This window comes from Euprymna scolopes, chromosome 23 (genome assembly GCF_053919585.1).
Source record: "Euprymna scolopes isolate OS-2025 chromosome 23, ASM5391958v1, whole genome shotgun sequence".
Lineage (NCBI taxonomy): Eukaryota > Metazoa > Mollusca > Cephalopoda > Sepiida > Sepiolidae > Euprymna > Euprymna scolopes.
In genome coordinates, this window is record NC_136504.1 from 55,503,159 (window position 1) to 55,522,225 (window position 19,067).

The 19,067-nt window shown below is 34.9% G+C and overlaps 1 protein-coding gene and 1 pseudogene across 3 annotated transcripts in view; one reads left to right on the plus strand and one right to left on the minus strand.

The window, feature by feature from the left end:
* The window catches only part of LOC145245908 (uncharacterized), a 388,923-nt gene that overhangs the window by 365,613 nt on the left and 4,243 nt on the right, over positions 1 to 19,067 (plus strand). For all 3 annotated transcript variants that reach the window (XM_080107649.1, XM_080107648.1, XM_080107650.1), the window contains 4 exons: positions 5,145 to 5,303; positions 13,021 to 13,194; positions 13,932 to 14,116; positions 17,647 to 17,824. In XM_080107649.1, the coding sequence (XP_079963775.1) occupies positions 5,145 to 5,303; positions 13,021 to 13,194; positions 13,932 to 14,116; positions 17,647 to 17,824 (696 nt within the window). The remainder of the gene's footprint in view (positions 1 to 5,144; positions 5,304 to 13,020; positions 13,195 to 13,931; positions 14,117 to 17,646; positions 17,825 to 19,067) is intronic.
* LOC145246381 (5S ribosomal RNA) lies at positions 3,087 to 3,203 on the minus strand (annotated as a pseudogene).

A 19,067-nucleotide genomic window follows, 5' to 3' on the forward strand; every position in this document is an offset into this window, starting at 1 on the left:
CAGAAAAAATAAACTGAACTTTAAAAGTAATAATGAGGAAGAATACAACAAACCTTTTACCATCCATGAACTAAAGGATTCATTAAAAAAAGCCAACAACACGGCTGAGGGACCTGATAAAATAATGTATGAATTTCTAAAACAACTACCAGATGAACCATTAAAGTATTTACTTTCTATTTATAATGACATCTGGCTCAATGGCAATCTTCCAGCCATATGGAAACAAGCCACAGTCATTCCTATACCAAAACCAGGAAAGGATGCATCTGACCCTTCCAATTATCGCCCCATAGCTCTAACAAGCTGCATGTGTAAGATCATGGAGAGAATGGTCAACAACAGGTTAATTTGGTTTCTGGAAACAAATAAAATGATAACTAATTTTCAGTGTGGCTTCCAAAAACATCGGAGCACAACAGAAACTTTCATCAGAAATTCATTTATACAAAAAAAGCATATGACTATATTCTTTGATCTTGAAAAGGCGTACGATACCACATGGAGGTATGGCATCATGAAAGATCTCAAAGAAGCTGGAGTGAAAAGAAGACTACCCATCTTCATCAACAACTTCATTAATAATAGACTATTCAATGTCCATGTAGGAACGTGCCTATCGGACATCAAGGAACAGGAAACGGGAGTTCCACAGGGAAGTATTTTGTTGGTAACATTATTCAGCCTAAAAATTAACAGTATTGTTGGATGCATAAACCAAGGTGTGGATTGCTCTCTATATGTTGAATTTTTAATTGCATACAGCTCGATACATATCCATCTAATTGAGTGTCAACTTCAACAATGCATTGACAAAATAAAAAAATGGACAACTAAGAATGGCTTCAAATTTTCCATTAACAAAACAAAATGTATGCACTTTTGTCAACTAAGAAAACTGCACCCAGATCCTCTTTTAAAACTAAATGATACTCCGATTCCTGTTGTAAATGAACATAAATTCTTAGGGTTAATACTAGACAAAAAACTTACATTCATCCCTCATATAAAACATCTTAAAAATAAATGTAATAAAACCCTACAGCTAATGCGGGTCATTGCTCACACAGATTGGGGAGCGGACAGACAAACCCTATTAAAGTTATATAGATCACTAGTGCGATCGAAACTAGACTATGGCAGCTTCATTTACGGTGCCACCAGAAAGTCGTACATAAAGATATTGGACACCGTTCAACATCAGGGCCTCAGGCTTGCGCTGGGAGCCTTCCGAACTTCCCCCATCGATAGTCTCTATGCAGAAGCCAATAACCCCCATTATCAATTTGACGCGACAAACTAGCCTTGTAATACCTGACCAAAATTCTCTCTTGCCCAGACAATCCTGCTTACGACTGCATTGCAAACTCACTAGATTACTCGCTCTATGATAGGGAAAAATCACAGCCAACAAATCCAACCTCTAACTGTACCTTCAATCCAAATTACCAAAATCTATATGACCAAAAAGTAAAAGTTATAAAACCTTTTGGGCTCCGTACAAAACCATTAGTAGAAGATGCAGGTATCACAATCACCAATATCCATAATGTCAACCAACTAAGCCTTCCACCCTGGCTACTAAAACAACCTGAAATCATCCTTGAATTAAATAACCTCCCAAAAAATCAAACCCATCCACTAACCTATCAAGAAAAACTCCTTATCATTCAGGAAAAACACCCAAACCATCAGCACATATACACAGATGGGTCCAAAGACAGCAACAAAACCGGATGCGGAGTTGTATCCACTAACATTACCTTACAGAAGCGACTACCAGACCATGCCTCAATTTTTAGTGCCGAAGCCACAGCCTTAGATATGGCACTAGATCTCATCACTGACCTTACCCACAACAAATTTATAATTTTTTCAGACTGCCTATCAGTACTCGAATCCTTAAAGAATAAAAATTTAAATAAACCACTACTCATTAAACTGCTACAAAAAATACACACTCTCTCACAAAACAAAAGTATCAAATTCTGCTGGATCCCCAGTCATTCTGGAATTCAGGGCAATGAAAAAGCTGACATAGCTGCCAAAAATGCTTTAAAACTCCTTAAAAGCAATATAAAAATTCCATATTCTGATTACAAACAACAAATAAATAATCTCATTATGAAGAAATGATGGAATAACTGTCCAAATAATAAACTTTTCAAGATCAAACCCACAATAGAAGAACGATTACCAGATGCCAGAAGATCACGTAGAGAGGAAGTGATTTTGTCCCGTATTCGCATAGGACATACGCACATAACCCACTCCTTCCTGCTAAAAAAAGAAGACCCTCCAGAATGTTTTGCATGCCAAGAACCTTTTACAGTAAAACACTTTCTTTTGGATTGTGGCGATCTCGCGCATATCCGGCAAAATTATTACCATGTCAACAATATGAAAGAACTATTTAAAAAAATAAACTCCAACAAAATACTAACATTTCTGAAAAAAGTAAATCTATATAAAAGAATATAACTTTAATTCAATCCAACTTTACACTCCACCCCAAAAAAAAAGAAAGCACATCACCTAATGATACAAAAAGCCTGATTTGACTCACTAATTAAATTAAAATATCTATTGCACAAAAAAAAAAATTGGAACTCGGCATTAAATAACCAAAAAAAAAAGTTTGATATGCCGTAAAACCAAACCAAACCAAACCATAATCTTCTGCAAGGCATTAATTAATAATTATATATATATATATATATATATATATATATATTTACATGGAGGTCACCATATGCTAATACCTTTATTCATAACAGTTGCTATGGCTGACAACAATCAACAGATAGCAATTGGGCTATAGCTACCACAATAACACACACACATGCATGTTCAATAAGTTATGTATACCATGTCTATATCTGGTTCTTGTGTTATTTTTATGGGGGCTCCTTCAGTCTTTGACAGACTATGGATACCCATGAAGGGGTGCCTGTGCGTGAAATTTGTGTGGCAGGAGGTGCGCAATCTCCAACCAAACCTCTCCTGAGTCAACATTGTTAAATACCAGTGGCAAATGAAGTATATGTTCAGGATGACTGGAAACAAATGCCGAGATAAGCGGAGAGCACATACAGTACCTAGAATTCCCAAATGGTCATCCATCTGGTACTAACCAGGCTCAACATTGCTTAACTTTGGTGATCTGACGAGAACCGGTGTGTCAACGCGATTATGCCATATATGTCATTTTTATAATGTAGGTATTAATGCTGGGACGATTCCAATATTTTCCCATATTCTGATCCAATTATTGATTCTGTTCTAAATTTCTGATTCTTATACAGTTACTGATTCAGATTCTTTTTAAATTTCTAAATATAGAGTTGTTTTGTTTATGTGTGGGTTAGATTACTGCAAAAAAAAAAAAATAAATAAATGAATAAAAAATAAATATAAATAAAAATAAAAAATGAAAAATAAATAGAAAAATAAATAAAAAATGCAAAATAAATTAAAATAAAAAATAAATAAATAAAAATAAAAATGTGTATATATTTTCGTAAATGTAAAAATACACTTATGTAACCTATAGATTTTAGTTTTATTGGTAGTTTAGAATCAATAAATATTCATCATGTCATCATTAATACACAAAATTAATAGGAACCGTGGAAAATTCAGTTTGCAACAAAAACAAAGAAATAAAGATAAAAAGAACTGTTTTGAGTATCGAAAAACAGATACAAACTTTTCTGAATCCAGTACTCAAAAACGTTCTGATTTTTTCAATTTCCAATTTCGATTCCAATTAATCATCTCGCCACTATTAGGTATGAAAATTATAAATTTTGCTTTGATCGATATCGTCAACACAACTAGAACATGCAGATGGTAAACAAGGCAATCCACAGAACATGCAGTTGGAGTGAGGTTGTCAGTTTGGGGTTGCGGAGATGAATGGCTCTCGTCTTCAGGAGGCCTCAAGTTTTGACAAGCTTCTGGGCTTGACCATTACTCCTGATCTTAAATGGAACATGTACATCAAATCTGTTGCCAAGGCCGCTGGAAAAATGGTGGGATCTTTCTATCGATCCAGTAGATATCTCACTGCTGATGCAATTCTCTATCTATATAAGAGCCAGGTACATCCAAGGATGGAATACTGTTGCCACATCTGGGCAGGAGCTGCTAGAAAGGACTTGTCCTGCCTTGATAGAGTTCAAAATAGACTTTGTAGCCTTGTAGGAGATGTCCTTTTCTCTTCCTTGCAACCTCTATCTCACAGAAGAGATGTTGCGAGTTTGTCTCTGATGTATCGTTATTTTCATGGAAAGTGTTCGACTGAGCTTCAATCTATGGTCCCCCCTTGCAAAACTTTCACAAGAAACACTCGTCTAGCTGTAAACACTATCAATAATTCCCCCCACTCTTTATCTGTGCCTAAACCTAAACGTAGATTCCATGAACAAAGCTTTTTTATTAGAACTGCACGCCTGTGGAATTGTCTTCCGTTTTCCTGCTTTCCGGCTGACTACAATATGGTTGTCTTCAAGTCTAACGTAAATAAGTTCTTGATGAGCCGTTCCATATAAGTTATCAAATTTACCAAATTTTCATTACTAATGATTATTATATTGTCCAATTTCTACTGTACACTCTTTAACCCTTATCCTTGAGTGGCCTCTTGGCCTTGATAATGTGTTGATACCTATGAAAAAAAAAAAAAAAGAAAAAGTCCAATGTGAACAAGTTCTAATTGAATCGTCCCCCTAAGTAATCCAAGTTACAAAATTCCCACTGTTTACTATGCTAAAATCACAATGACTAATGTATACCTATTAACCCTTATCCTTGAGTGGCCTCTGGGCCTTGATAAGTGGTGACACCCATGTAAAAAAAAAAAAACAAAAAAAAACACATTAAACATATTTACAGGTTCCATGATAATTTAGAAACTGCTGAAGTGAAATTATGACGTTAGTATTTTTTTTTTTTTGCAAGGCACTTTTTGTTTATTTTTCACTGTCATGATCAATCTCAATCCAAGGGCAGATAACTCTCATTTTCTGGGTGCAAAGTAGATAATTTTAATCTTATTTTTCAGTCCCTAAACATATATATTTTTCTTCAAAATCGATTATTTTTCTTTTAATGTATTCTTCTTTCTATTTTTCTTGTTTCAGCCTTGAAGAAAACAGTTTTGGCCAACATATCAGTGGAAGGAACAAATGGGAATGTAGAGAAAGAATTACCAGATTTACCGCAATGGATGAAAAGTGCTGCTAAATTACTTAACAGTGGAATCGAAAACCAAGACTGGATCTGCTTAGCCAATCATCTTGGTAATTTAAAAAAAACATTTTTTCTTGCATTTTCACCCCAAACAAAGCACGGTACCACTTTGCAGGGATACTATGTAGGGAGTTGAGCAGCAAGATGTCTGTTTACATTACACTTTAACTTCTGCATGTCAGTACAATCAGGGAAGCAGAAACTTGGAAGAGAATTCTTACGTCTAGCAGTCCTAGGAAAGAAACTATTATGTAACCCCTCAGAGCTGGAACGGATGCACAGGCTTGAAAGAAAGGTGCAACTGGCTCATATCCCCATGGCATCACTTTTATCTCGTCCAGTGATATGATTTGTCCCCATTGCTTACTTGTCTCCAATCTTGGCTCGGCTTCCAAACTGTCAACAGGGCCGATCTGGAAATAGACTGCACTTCCAAGCAATGGCGTTTCCCAAACAAGACAAAGAAGTCAAGGATTAACTTTTTTCATAACATAAAATAATTATTGCATTAAACGTTACAAGTAGTACACAAATGCATTAGTCACTTGTACAAATTCTAGGGGGCTGGCATTCATTCGCTAACAAAGTTCTTCGTTCGTTATCGTCAGTTTACACTTGAGAAAAAGATTAACTTAGAAAAGAAAACAGAGACATGTCTCAACCAGGTTTCAATGAGGGTGTGTGTGCCAAAGACATGTGGGTGTGTGTTTTCTGCTTCAGATGTCTCCATTATATTGGAATCGGTTGGTTGTAACTCCGCCTTCTCGATACAGATCCCAAATGGTCACCAACCAATCGGAGCCGACCCTTTCACTGGGTCCAGTAACGTTCTGCCTCCCAAAGGTGGGGCCAAACTCTGAACGCTCTAATGCAGAAGATTACTTGCCTTGATTCTGTGGAGGTCTCTCAATTAAAACATAAGTGCCAAATTTTCACTGCTTGGGAAATATATATTTATGGTTTCCACTTTAATCTTTAAACTATCCATCTTGTGCAGGGGGGGGGGGTCATTTCGATTATCTGTTAAGAACACAGATTCCTTTTCTTCCATCATCATCATATTAGATTCAATAATGCAAAATCTGAATTCATGTTGAAAGGACCACCCAAGAGACCGACTGCCTCTTAACCCACCAGCAAGGTTCTCTGACATTGCCCTGTGCTCCATCGGGTCACAATTAGAGTAGAAGGCATTCTGGCATCTGGGAATCTCTACCGTGTAGAAGTGGGATTTTGCTGCTTGTCAGGGCTATTTATGTTGTAGGAGTACAAGGGCTTGTAGTTTGTCAGAGCACATATCTCTAAAATACTTGTAAAACAGGCTTAATTGTTCGAATATAAGGGTTTTCTAACACTAGAATACCCTTGAATTCATCAAATCTCCATGCAATGTAATTTTTTTAATATCAGAGTTGGATGTCTACATTATAGTAAGCAATTGCTGTACCTATCAAATGTTGAAGTAAAGTAATTTTAGTTCTTACTAGTGGGTAGAGTGGGGCACCCAGCTTTGCCCGGGTGTAAAATATGCTTAAATATATTTTGATTTGTTCAGATTTCATAGAGAGTCATAATTTCAAAAGTAAAAAAAGTATTTAGGTGCCATCAGCTAAAATCGAAACTGAAACTGTAGCATTCAAAGCTGGTGACGTTACTACTGTACCAATGTGACACATATACAAACCGATTAAAAATAAAAATGTTTAACAAGTTTTTCCATTTTAACCCATTTTTGACCCCTAAAAAACAATCTTAACCAGCTAAAGACCCATATAAGACCGGCTCGTAAAACGCTGCTGTGAGACTTTTAGTTTCGGAGGAGAAATAGTTGAAAATATGGAGGCCGACAGATATATAGCAGTTTATATATTAAATTTTTATTTGTTTGTACACATTGAAATTTATACAATGCTGGAGAGAACTTGAATGACTACTAGACTATCTTTAAGTGTCTAAGGTATTTCTATGCAGTGGTTTTTCTCAGGATAACCTGGTTTGAGGATACTTCCCCCTACAAGTGAAACCCTGAAAAAATATTCAAAATAATAGAAAAATTAATGTTCTTTATTGTTAACTAACTCGATTTTTTTTTTTATTTATGTATTCGTTTTTGATATTCCTAAGATGGAGTATTATTAAGTTGACAAGAAAGTTCTTGCGGAATTTTTAATTTTGATTTCAAAGTTTTCGTTATAATACCTTTACTTTATATATCATTTTAAACAGCGTTTTTCATTCTATCTAATCATTTAGATAACAATCGTTTTAAAACAATTATGCCTTCTTTTCAGAATGCTGAATACAAGATGAAAAAAAGCAAATTTGCACAATTTTCTTATTTCAATTCAAACTAGGTTGAAAAGCTGCTGAAACAGATTGCATTATCAACAAAGTCATGGAATCACTACTGAACGCACAGCACAATGGTGGTTTATGAAATTTCATGGCGGCGACGAGAGTCTTGAAGACGATGAGCTTAGTGGTTGGCCATCGGATGTTGACAATGATTAATTAAGAGCCTTAGTCGAAGCCAATCCATGCACAACTGTTTGAGAACTTGTTTCTGAATTAGAACTAACGTATATGATGATTTCCAACAACTTAAGAGATTGGAAAGACAAAAAAACTTGAAAAAAGGGTGCCTCATGAATTGAACGAAAACCAAAAGAAACGCCATTATCAAGTGTCATCTTTCCTTCTTTTACGCAACAAGAATGACCAGTTTCTCAACCGGGTTGTGACTTGTGATGAAAAGTGGGTTCTTTATGACACCCGGCGATGCTAAGCTCAGTGATTAGATGCCAAAAGAAGGCGATGCTGATTGTTTGGTTGTCTGCGACTGGTCTCATCCATTACAGTTTTTTTTAATGCAGGCGAAACCATTACAGCGGGAAAGTACTGTCAACAAATTGGTGAAATGCATTAGAAACTTCGACAACAACACCCGGCATTAGTCAACAGAAAAAGCCCAATTCTTCTCCATGACACATGTTGCTAAACTGACTCTGTAGAAGTTGAACGAATAGGGCTACAAAACTCTGCCTCATCCGCCATACTCTTCAGACCTCTCACCTACCACTTTTTCAAGCATCTCGACAACTTTCTGCACGAGAAATGCTTCAAAAACCTAAGTGATATCATCACCACCAGAACGCAAGATTTTTACGTTACTGGCATAAATACATTTTTGTTTTGCGTTGGCAAAAGTGTGTTGATTCTGATGTTGCTTATTTCGATCAATAAATTTTGGTTCATATGAATTTGAAAGTTAAAATCCGCAAGAACTTTCTAACTTGATATCATTCTTTAAAATATTCACTATTTTTCTCATCCTGGTTGTTGTCAGTTTCACATTTCGTTTGCTTTACTCTTTAGCTTTCTTCAGGTGCCACTTGGATAGATTGCTCTCATCTTGTGCTTTTCGCCAATTTTAGCTTGTTAGATCCCATTGTCCTATGATTAGGACAATGAATTTTTTTAAATCTAGAAAATAATATATAATAGTACTGCTTGCTGCATAAAAAGGATAAAATTCATCTCGCCAGGAGTTGCTGAAACGTTTTTAAAAATTCTTGTGAAATTTACTAAAATTCTATTTGTTCGAAGATATACAAACTTATAAAAATGAGTCTTGCAATAGTCAGCCACTAACTTATGGCCAAAAGTAAAATAATTGCTTTTTTCCTTACCATAATGTGCAAATTTCATCTGGAATGTATAGCCTCTAGCCTCTTGATTTCTAAATTATATCACATGTACCCAATATCCTATTTATAGGACAGTCAATATTTTGCTTTTTGAATAATATAACTTTTTCCTTCCAATTTGTGCATTATGATTCATTTTTAATCATTACACAAAGTTTCAACTCAATAATAAAAAAGAAATAGATGCCCTGGGACTTAATGGGTCAAACATCTGATATCAGTTAAGATATTTTTCTTAGGTTCCTTCACCTGGGATTGAACTCCCAACACCTAGGCACCATCAAACTCTAGTTAAGCCAATTTAGATGGCAAGCAGTCGAAAATACGTTCTCAACAATCAATCCAGCAGAGTCTGGGTCATTATGACAATAATGGTGTGGTTCTTAGCTGTCCTAGAATATCTATCCTCCCAGGCTTTACCTTCTGTTTGAGAAAGGGCTAGTTTATTGCTAATTGTCTAGGGCTGCTCAGGCATTTCTATACCTGTTTACTTTCAAAATGATAATAATCAACTTCGAAATGGACTTATTTTCATGTAAAATAAATTAATCAACTCCAAAATGGAACAATCAACTTCAAAATGAGAAACAATCAACTTCAAATTGGACCAATCAAATTCAAAATGAATTAATCAACTTCAAAATGAGAAAAATGTCAAAAGACTAAAATCAATCAATTTTAAAATAAGAATCAACAACTCCAAATTGAGATCTCTTTAAACGTAAATTCCATGAACAAAGCTTCTTTCTTCGAACTACACGCCCCTGGAACTCTGTTTTCCTACTTTCTAAGTGACTACAATATGGTTGACTTCAAGTCCAATGTGAACAAGTTCTTGATGAGCCATCCCCTTACATAATGCAATTTACCAAATTTCCACTACTAACTATTAATACATTTTCCCACTGACTACTGTACACTTATTAAACTTTATCCTCAAGTGATATCCAGGCCTTGATAAGTGGTGACTCTTTTGTAAAAAAAAAAACAAAACAAAACAAATTACTCTGTGAACAAGGAAATTAACTGGTCATCTTCATTATATGCATAGATGAAGCAAAACAAAATACACACAACTTTGAGGCCAAGAAAGGTGAGCCAACAATAAAATTAAGATGAGAAATTCCCATATTGGCAAAAATGATGTGGAAAACCTCTAAAAAAAAAAAAAAAAAAAAAAAAAAAAAAAGCTGAAAAAAATTAGCAACAGCTTCAAAGAGAATTTACCCCAAGAAAACTGTGACTGGTGAAAAAAAAAAGACCCAAATTTTAGCTACCCATGCTTCAGCATATCATTGGAAAAACCTGATAAGAACAATTGGTATGTCTCAGCATTGGTTACACCAGGGTGCTGATAAGAATGATTCTAAAGGAGGAGCAAGGAAATAAATAAATTACACAAGAGTATAAAAACTTTATGGCTGAATTTTTTTTAAATTTTATACAAAGGAGTCACTACTTATCAAGATCTGGAGGCCACTCGAGAGTAAGGGTTAATGAGTATACAGTAGTCAATGGGGAAAATATTGTAGTAATTGTTAGTAATGGAAATTTGGTAAATTAGACTACTTAAGGGGATGGTTCATGAAGAATTTGTTCACGTTGGGCTTGAAAACGACCATATTGTAGTCAGCTGGAAAGCAGAACCAAGTTCCACAGGCATGTAGTTCTAAAAAAGAACGTTTGTTCATGGAATCTATGTTTAGGTTTAGGCACTGATAAAGAGTGGGGGAAAATTAGTGATAGTGGTTTCAGATAGACGGGTGCTTTTTGTGAGAGACTGGAGCTCAGATGAGCACTTACCATGAAAATAACGATAAAGCAGAGACAGGCTTGCAACGTCTCTTCTGTGGGAAAGAGGTTGCAGGGAAGAGAAAGGGTGTCCCCCCACTAGGCTACGAAGTCTATTTTGAACTCTGTCAAGGCAGGATATGGTCTTTCTAGCAGCTTCTGCTCAGATGTGGCAGCAGTACTTCATCCTTGGACATACTTGAAAACTATGCTAGGGTCACTTTTCAAGACATTGTAAATAAGTTGGTCGAAAAAGTTTGTGCGACGAAAGAGTGCATAAAAAAGGACTTGAACTCTATGGCCTTTACTTTAAAGGTAGTTCATTATGAACTAGAAGCTGTCAATAATAATATCAATACGGCTAAACGAAAAGATGACACATTAGCTTATTAGAATTTCAGTCCCAAAGTCTGTAAATTCTTTATATGGATGAAACCAATTTTAATCACTCGTCTAGCTGAAACCACTGTCAATAATTTTCCCCACTCTTTATCTGTGTCTAAACCAAAATGTAGATTCCATGAAGAAAGCTTCTTTCTTAGAACTGCACTCCTGTGGAATTGTCTTCTGTTTTCCTGCTTTCCAGCTGATTACAATTTGATAGTCTTCAAGTCCAACATAAACAAATTCTTGATGAATCATCCTCTTAAATTTACCAAATTTCCATTACTAATGATTACTACGATATTACCCCATTGACTACTGCATACTCATTAACCCTTATCCTAGAGTGACCTCCAGGCCCTGATAAGTGGTAACACCTATATATATAAAAAAAATTTTTTCCATATTTCGAGAAAAGAATGCTGCTCTAAAAAAAAAAAAAAAAAAAAAAAGTACAAGGTGCACTACAGTCAAAGCCAGATCCTCGGGAAATAACATCCATGTTATTGGATGTATTTGTAATAATGTATCGATTCATCATAAAATTAGAAAAGGTTCTTTCACAAAAGGGGATGCAAAAGAATGGACCTGGGAGTACTTTAGAAAAGCAAATTTATGAAACCTCCTTGCACAACTTCAATTGAAGAAGTTGTGGAGGAGGATAAATTTAGGCAACACTAAATTTGGAGACTTGCCTCCTATAGTCCGATGCTAAATACCATTGAAAAGGTTTAAAGTGGACGTATAGAGAAGTATGGCAGACTTAATTGTTGGGATTTTAAATGGTGCTAATTCTGTCTCAGCAAATTAGAAACAATGAATAATATTTCCACCGAGATTTGCATTAACTTCGTATTGTAATACCAAGCCTTCTTATCTCTGTAATTAATCTAGATGATATAATATTTTAAATAAATTTCTTACAAATGCTTATATCATTTTAAATCCCTTTGAAGTAAAAATTGGACGAATAAATATTAAATTTATCTGCATTATATTAATTCTCAATTTGAAGTTGATTATTTCTTATTTTGAAGTTGATTATCATTTTGAAATTGAAGTGGTATAGCTTGCCAGGAACACCACGACTTATATGCTGGTTCTTCAATATCCACTTTCCAGACTATATGTCACATCTACCCATGGTAAGAGGAGGTAAATACAACTCTAAAATAACATTTAACCAGTGGATTGATTAACTGAACTCCAATCTATGCCCCCCCCCCTGTCAAAACTTCCAAAAAAAAAAAAAAAAAAAAAAAAAAAAAAAATGCTCAACTAGTTATAACCACTATAAACAATTTCCCCACTCTCTATCTGTGTCTAATTCTAAACGCAGATTCTCTCAACAAAGCTTCCTTTCCAGGACTGCCCGTTTGTGGAACACTGTTGTGTTGTCCTGCTTCTTGATTGAATACAACATGGTAGCCTTCAAATTCAATGCAAACAAATTCTTGTTGAGCCGTTTCTAATTAAATTCTACCCAATTTACACCATTAACGATTACTACACTACCACCTTAGATTCATTAATTCTTATCCTCGAGTAGACTTCGGGCCTTGACTCCCCCAAGTAAAAAAAAAAAAAAAAGTTACTGTTTAAAATTCTCAGAAGATTACTGAAGATAGCTGAAAAAGCATGATCAGAAAACGCATGATCAGGAAAAAAAAAAAAAAAAAAAAAAAAAAAACTTTATGAAAAAAATGAACTCAACAAAAATAAAGGAAACTGTTTCAAAACTTGTGAATATTTTAAAAAAAAAAAATTTTTTTTTTTTTAAGTGTTTTGTTTAGTGATTGAAATTTTTGCTGTTGATCCTGGGGGTGGGTATGTTGGAACTTTATGGAATGCTTTTCTATTTATAATTATTATTTATTCGTTTAAGGTTATAAGAAATCCAAGTTTGAAAAGTTCAACAATGATTTGAATCCTTCTCTTGCTTTGCTCACTGATTGGATTCTGAGTAGCGGAAACACTCAGGTATCCATTGATGTATTGCTAACATTTCTGGAACAGATGTCCCGCTATGATATCATTGAAATCTTTCAGGAACACCGAAGTAAGAAACACAGTCTGATTTTTTTTTTTTTTTTTTTTTTTGCTTTTAGTTTATAATTTTCTTATTACTTTATAGTTTTACAAAATTAATTGATGAGTATTTAAACAAGTTTTTTAGTTTTATTTGTCTTTGGAAATTTTATTTTTTATAAATGTTGATTCATTTAAAAGTTTATTTTAAACTTTTATTTTAAGTTTTGTATATTTGTTTAATTTATATCTTAATTTATAATCTTATTTTTTGGTTTCCTTTTTTATTTTATGTATTTATTTTGTGAATTTTTTTTCATCACAAACAAAGCATATTGTCACTGACGCGTATGAGGCTACTGTGATAGGAGCCAGAATTGAATGAAAATGCAGACACTTCTGATTTTTTGTGTTTTTTTTTTTTTTCAATAGTTATTAGACTTCAATTAATAAATATTCCTTAAATCCTAGTTTCTTTGTTGTATTTTAAGATGCTTTTAAGGAAACAAGGTGGGCAAAATATTTCTCATTTTACAATTCAAATATTTCAGATTGGCATTAAATTTGATCCATAGTCAGTAGAGAACAATTAAGCAAAATTCCCTGAATTTCAGATTCTTCTGAAGAGTTGGCCCTGGCTATTATCAGACTTCTGTGTGTCACTAATGGCAACATTGTTATGAAAACCTAATATTAATTTTATTTTCAGATAAAAAAAAAATGAAACCATTTCCATTAAAAAAATAATAATAAATAATTGTGTTTCAGATAAAGCTGGATCTTCACCCCCACCTCAGGTATTCATCAGTTATCAGTGGGACAGTCAAGATGAAGTCCAGGCATTGTGGGACAGACTTGAGAGGGCCGGTTACTCCTGTTGGATGGACATTGGTCAACTAGGTGGAGGTGACCAGCTCTACAACAGAATAGAGCATGGTATACGAAACTGCAAGGTAGGAAAAAAAAAAAAAAAATTTCCAAACATTTATATCGTCAACTGTGGTTGCTATGAGGCATTTGTTTATCCTGTGTTGCTTCAGTTGCACAAAAAGAAAAAGTTTTGTCTGGATTAATAAAATTTAGGTTTTCATCTTTATTCCACTTTTTATACATTTTTTTTTTTTTTTATTATGTCAGAAGCTTAATATAGTAACCCCACCACACAATATCATTATAACCCACCTTGTTGTAACAAGATACATAAACATCCCTTGAAACAGAAAATAATGACTAGGCAGAGCTACAATAATCAGTGGTGCTTTTGCAAATGTAAATGGACGTAAACAGCAAAATTTGGTGATGAAATGGCTGTTCACTTCTCCATCCACACCAAAAAAATGCCATAAAAAAGAAATGACTTTCTTTTTTTTCATAAAAATAATTCATATTGTCAGATAAATTTTGCAGTTGATTTAATCTAGCCCAAATTTTACATGTGCAATGATTTATATCTCTATGGGTTATGTGGCAAATTGCAGTTCTGAACTAATCGTAGTTCAATTCTTACAGGTGTTTAAACTGATTTAGGTGTGCAATGAACCTGTTGAGTATTGATCAGTTTTTTTTTTTTTTTTTTTTTTTTTTTTTTTTTTATATCTGAAAAAGAAAAATGCGCACCACAGGAGACTTTTGATAAAATGATACTACCTTCGGTCGGAAATAGTTGGTGCAGAATTAAAACTGTCCGCATTTTAGGTTTTGTCACGCACCATTTCAATGTTTTAGGGGGTAACTGATAGTACTTTAGAGCGTGCTTAATTGAAAAAAAAAAAAAAAAGAACAGTTTTCGTTCTAAAAGTCATTTAGAGTTTAATCTATGCACATTACTTTGTTTACTGTTATATAATCTATTTTTAAAAATACCCGCAGTGGCTATATAAATATGGAAAATGTAGTTGATGCCAATGTGGAAGATAAAAACAGAAGTGATAAGAGAGAATCGACAAATTCAAGACAAACAGCAGTTCTGCAAGCGTTGCTATAAAGGTCTAAAGGGTGCATCCTAGAACAAGGTGCAATCAAAGATGTTGCCACAAAATTCGGTATAGGAAGAAGTACTGTAGGCAGAATTTGGTCACGAGCACTAGACAGTTTGTCCGATATATCCGTGCCAATGGATTCTTTGAGCTGTAAGTTTCTCTGTGGCCAAAAAAAAGCACTATAGTTCAGAGTTGCCAAAAATAAACACCATTCCCTTGAGAAAAAGAACCACATTGAGGTCTACTGCTCAAGCATGTGGAATACCTAAGACAACGTTGATTGCAAGGATGAAAGATGGCGAAATTTGGGCACATTCAAATGCTGTAAAACCGCTTCTCACGATAGAAAACATGAAATGTCACATTAATTTTTGCCGTTCGCAGTTGGATTTAAATCGAGGAACTTTTAGAGAAATGTTTGATGTCATACATATTGATGAGAAATGGTTTTACATGACGCAAAATGCAAGGAAATTTTATTTAGGCAAAGACGAACATGACCCTTTAAGAACAACTAAAAGCAAGTGTTTCATTACAAAGGTAATGTTTCTTGCTGCCGTGGCTCAACCCCGTTGGGATCCAAATCGTAAATGTTACTTTGACGGGAAGATTGGAATTTGGCCATTTGTCAAACAAGAGGTGGCTAAACATAACAGAAGAAACAAGCCTACTGGAACAATGGTAACTAAAATCATGGATACAATCACAAAAATTCAGATTCGTGAATTCCTTGTTGAAAAGGTCCTTGTTTCCACACGGAACAAATGACCAAGTGGATCCATTGCACAACGAATCATAATTCAACAAGACAATGCTAAGCCACATGTACATCCAACGGACCCGGTGTTCAAATAAGAATCGGAGAGATTAGGACTGAACATTGAACTGGTTAACCAGCTTGCAAACAGTCCGGATCTGAATGTGCTTGACCTAGGTTACTTCAATACAATCCAATCCATTCAACACCAAAAGACTTCAAAAAGTATTGATGAATTAAAACAGTTGAAACCAGCTTTCAAGAATTAGAAAAATCAAAGTTGAACAACATTTTTCTGACATTGCAGGAGACAATGGAACAAATAATTTTGGCTGATGGTGGCAACAATTACAGGCTTCAGCATATGTCAAAAGCACAGCTAGAAAGAAAAGGAAAACTTCCCTCTTCAATTTTGATATCAGAAGAATTGAAAAGTAAATTAACACAATTGAATAAATAGATGTTTTAGTTTTTTGCATTATTTTTTGTATATTTATTTAATCATACATTGTAAGAATGTACATACAAGCAATTGTCAATTTAATTAAGTATAATTATTTGGTTAACCTGTATTTCCTTTCAAAAGTACTGCCTTATAAAACTTGAAACTTGTATGCACCAAGTATTTCTGACCGGAGGTAGTAAAACATATGGTAATGATGCCTTGTCATATGACCTTGTAAAATGTTGGCATTGTGAATTTAAATACATTCGAAAATCTGTGGAAACATCTTCTAGACTTGGTCGTTCCTGCTTCTACCATTGGTAAGAAAGACATCTGTCAGTCAAGTTGAAGCTGCCATTTTGGAAGATCAACGCGTGACTATTTGCCAAATAGCTTAAGAGTTTAAGATTAGTACAGTGTCTGTGGAAACTATCATCCATGACCAGTGTCTGAATGAAGGTGTCTGCCAGATGGATTCCCAGTCTGCTGACACCTTTCTAAAAGCGAGAACATGTCGAGTGCTTGAGGATGAATTTGGAGATGTGTCGAGAAGAGGAGTCAAAATTAAAAAAAAAAACTGATTACGCAGGATGAAATCAATGATCCAGAGACCAAAGCCCAGTCAATGCAGCAGAAGCACCACCTCTAAAGAAGGCAAAAGTGCAGTCCTCCATTAGCAAGGTAATGCTGAGTCTTCTGGGATGAGGATGGAGTAGTGAAAGGATACTACAATTATAGGATTCTATTGTGCTTGACTTTTTAGGAAATTACGATCAGCTATCAAAATCAAGAGGCAAAGCTAACCTCCTCCTGCAAGACAGCATTCCAGTCCATAACATGCAAGTTGCCAGACCTTTTGCATATGAAATCTTTCCCTACTCTCCTAACTTTGCGCCCTCTGACTTTCACCTCCTCCCAGCCATGAAGTTGTTTTTAAATCAAAAGCATTTCCCAGATGATGCAGGCTTTCGTTGCTCTACTGCTATGAGATGTGGGTTGGATGCTCCTTGTACTTTGAGATCTTAGTAAGATTTATTGATATTCTAAAAGATTTCATGTAATATTAGTCAGAAAAAAAATATATAAAAGACTAGGAAAGATAGTTTGGAGGTGGCCGCACAGGATTATCTTGCCTTAAAGTATCCAAGGCAGAATAGAGGCATGCCCAAGACCAACATTTAGAAATCCTAATCAATCATATAGAGCATACCATTAACTTGTACTTAGATTTTGTTGGCTCATAAATTCCAGCAGAAATTAACTTCGTTTTTTAACTGCTTATATTTTGTTCTTATTCTGCAGATTGTCTTAGCTTGTATTACCCCGAAATATGTCGTCTCCCAGCACTGTAGCCGTGAACTGAACCTAGCTGATCTACTGCGCAAACCAATTCTACCTGTGATGTTTGAGACTGTAGTCTGGCCACCACCTGGTGGCATGGCATTAATATTCTCAAACCTGTTATATATCAATATGAAAGGTAAGTTGTAATTAGTGGTCTGATGACCCCCCCTCCCCTCATCCTCTTTCTATGTATACACACGCATACATTCATTTAAATATATTCAAATACACACAAGCAGAAGTTTGCTATCCAGGTTTTACAAAACTAGGATCATCAAGTAAAAAGAGGTTTCTGTTTTTTTGTTTTGTTTGATTCAGGAGTCACCACTTATCAAGGCTTAGAGACACTCAATGATAAAGGTTAATGACTAGGGCTGTGACAACAGCATATTCTTTTCATTGTTTTATATCCATTAATATCTTACATGTTTTTATATAGACAGATGTGGTTCTCGGTTGATTAAGTGTGTCTGTGTCGGATATATGACCAAGAGTCAAAAGAATGAAAAAAAAATATTCTGTTGTCACATCCCTATTAATGACAGATGAGGACGGTTTTTGACAAGTATTTATTGTAGTTCTCAGGGAAGCGATCTTGTTCCATAGATGAACAGTTGACCCAAAAATCCTTGTTTGATGAAATCTGGGTTTTACTCAATGAATTCACTAACAAGAATACTCGTCCCAGGATAGGTAAAATGAATTATCGGAACAGGACATTTTTGCACCACTTTTATGACCTATCGTGATTAAAACCAACTCATGATACTAAAGCTTATGTCTCATAATATCCAAGGCTTCAGAAGTACAAAAACTGCAAGATATAAAACTAGGTTGATGCAGTATGCTTTTATTTTTAAGAATGATCCAATCTATACGGTAAGTTATTTGTCCATGCTTAAAGTACAACTTAGTGAAGTGGAGCAATTATATTGATCACTAGTAAAAGAAGTTTTATGTGTTGAGATCTAATGTTTAATTAGTGTGTCTAAAGGCATTATGTTTGGAGTTACTTGATGTTATACGGCATAATCATGTTGATACACCAGTTCCCGCTGGATCACTGAAGTTAAGTAACATTGAACCTGGTCAGCACTAAATGGGTGACCATTTGGGACCTTCAGGTGCTGTATGTGATCTTTGCTTATCTTGGCATTGTTTCCAGTCGTCCTGGACTTCTCCTTGCCACTAGACTCAAACAGTGCCGATTCAGGAGAGGTGTGGTTAGGGATTGCGCAAGTCTTGCCTCACAATTACATGTGCAGCTAACCCTATAGGGGTATCCTATGTCTTTCGAGACTGAATGGAGGCATCGAGTATTAATGGTGTTAGATCCACTGTTATTAAGATTTCTTATTGTTGTTAATATTACTATTATA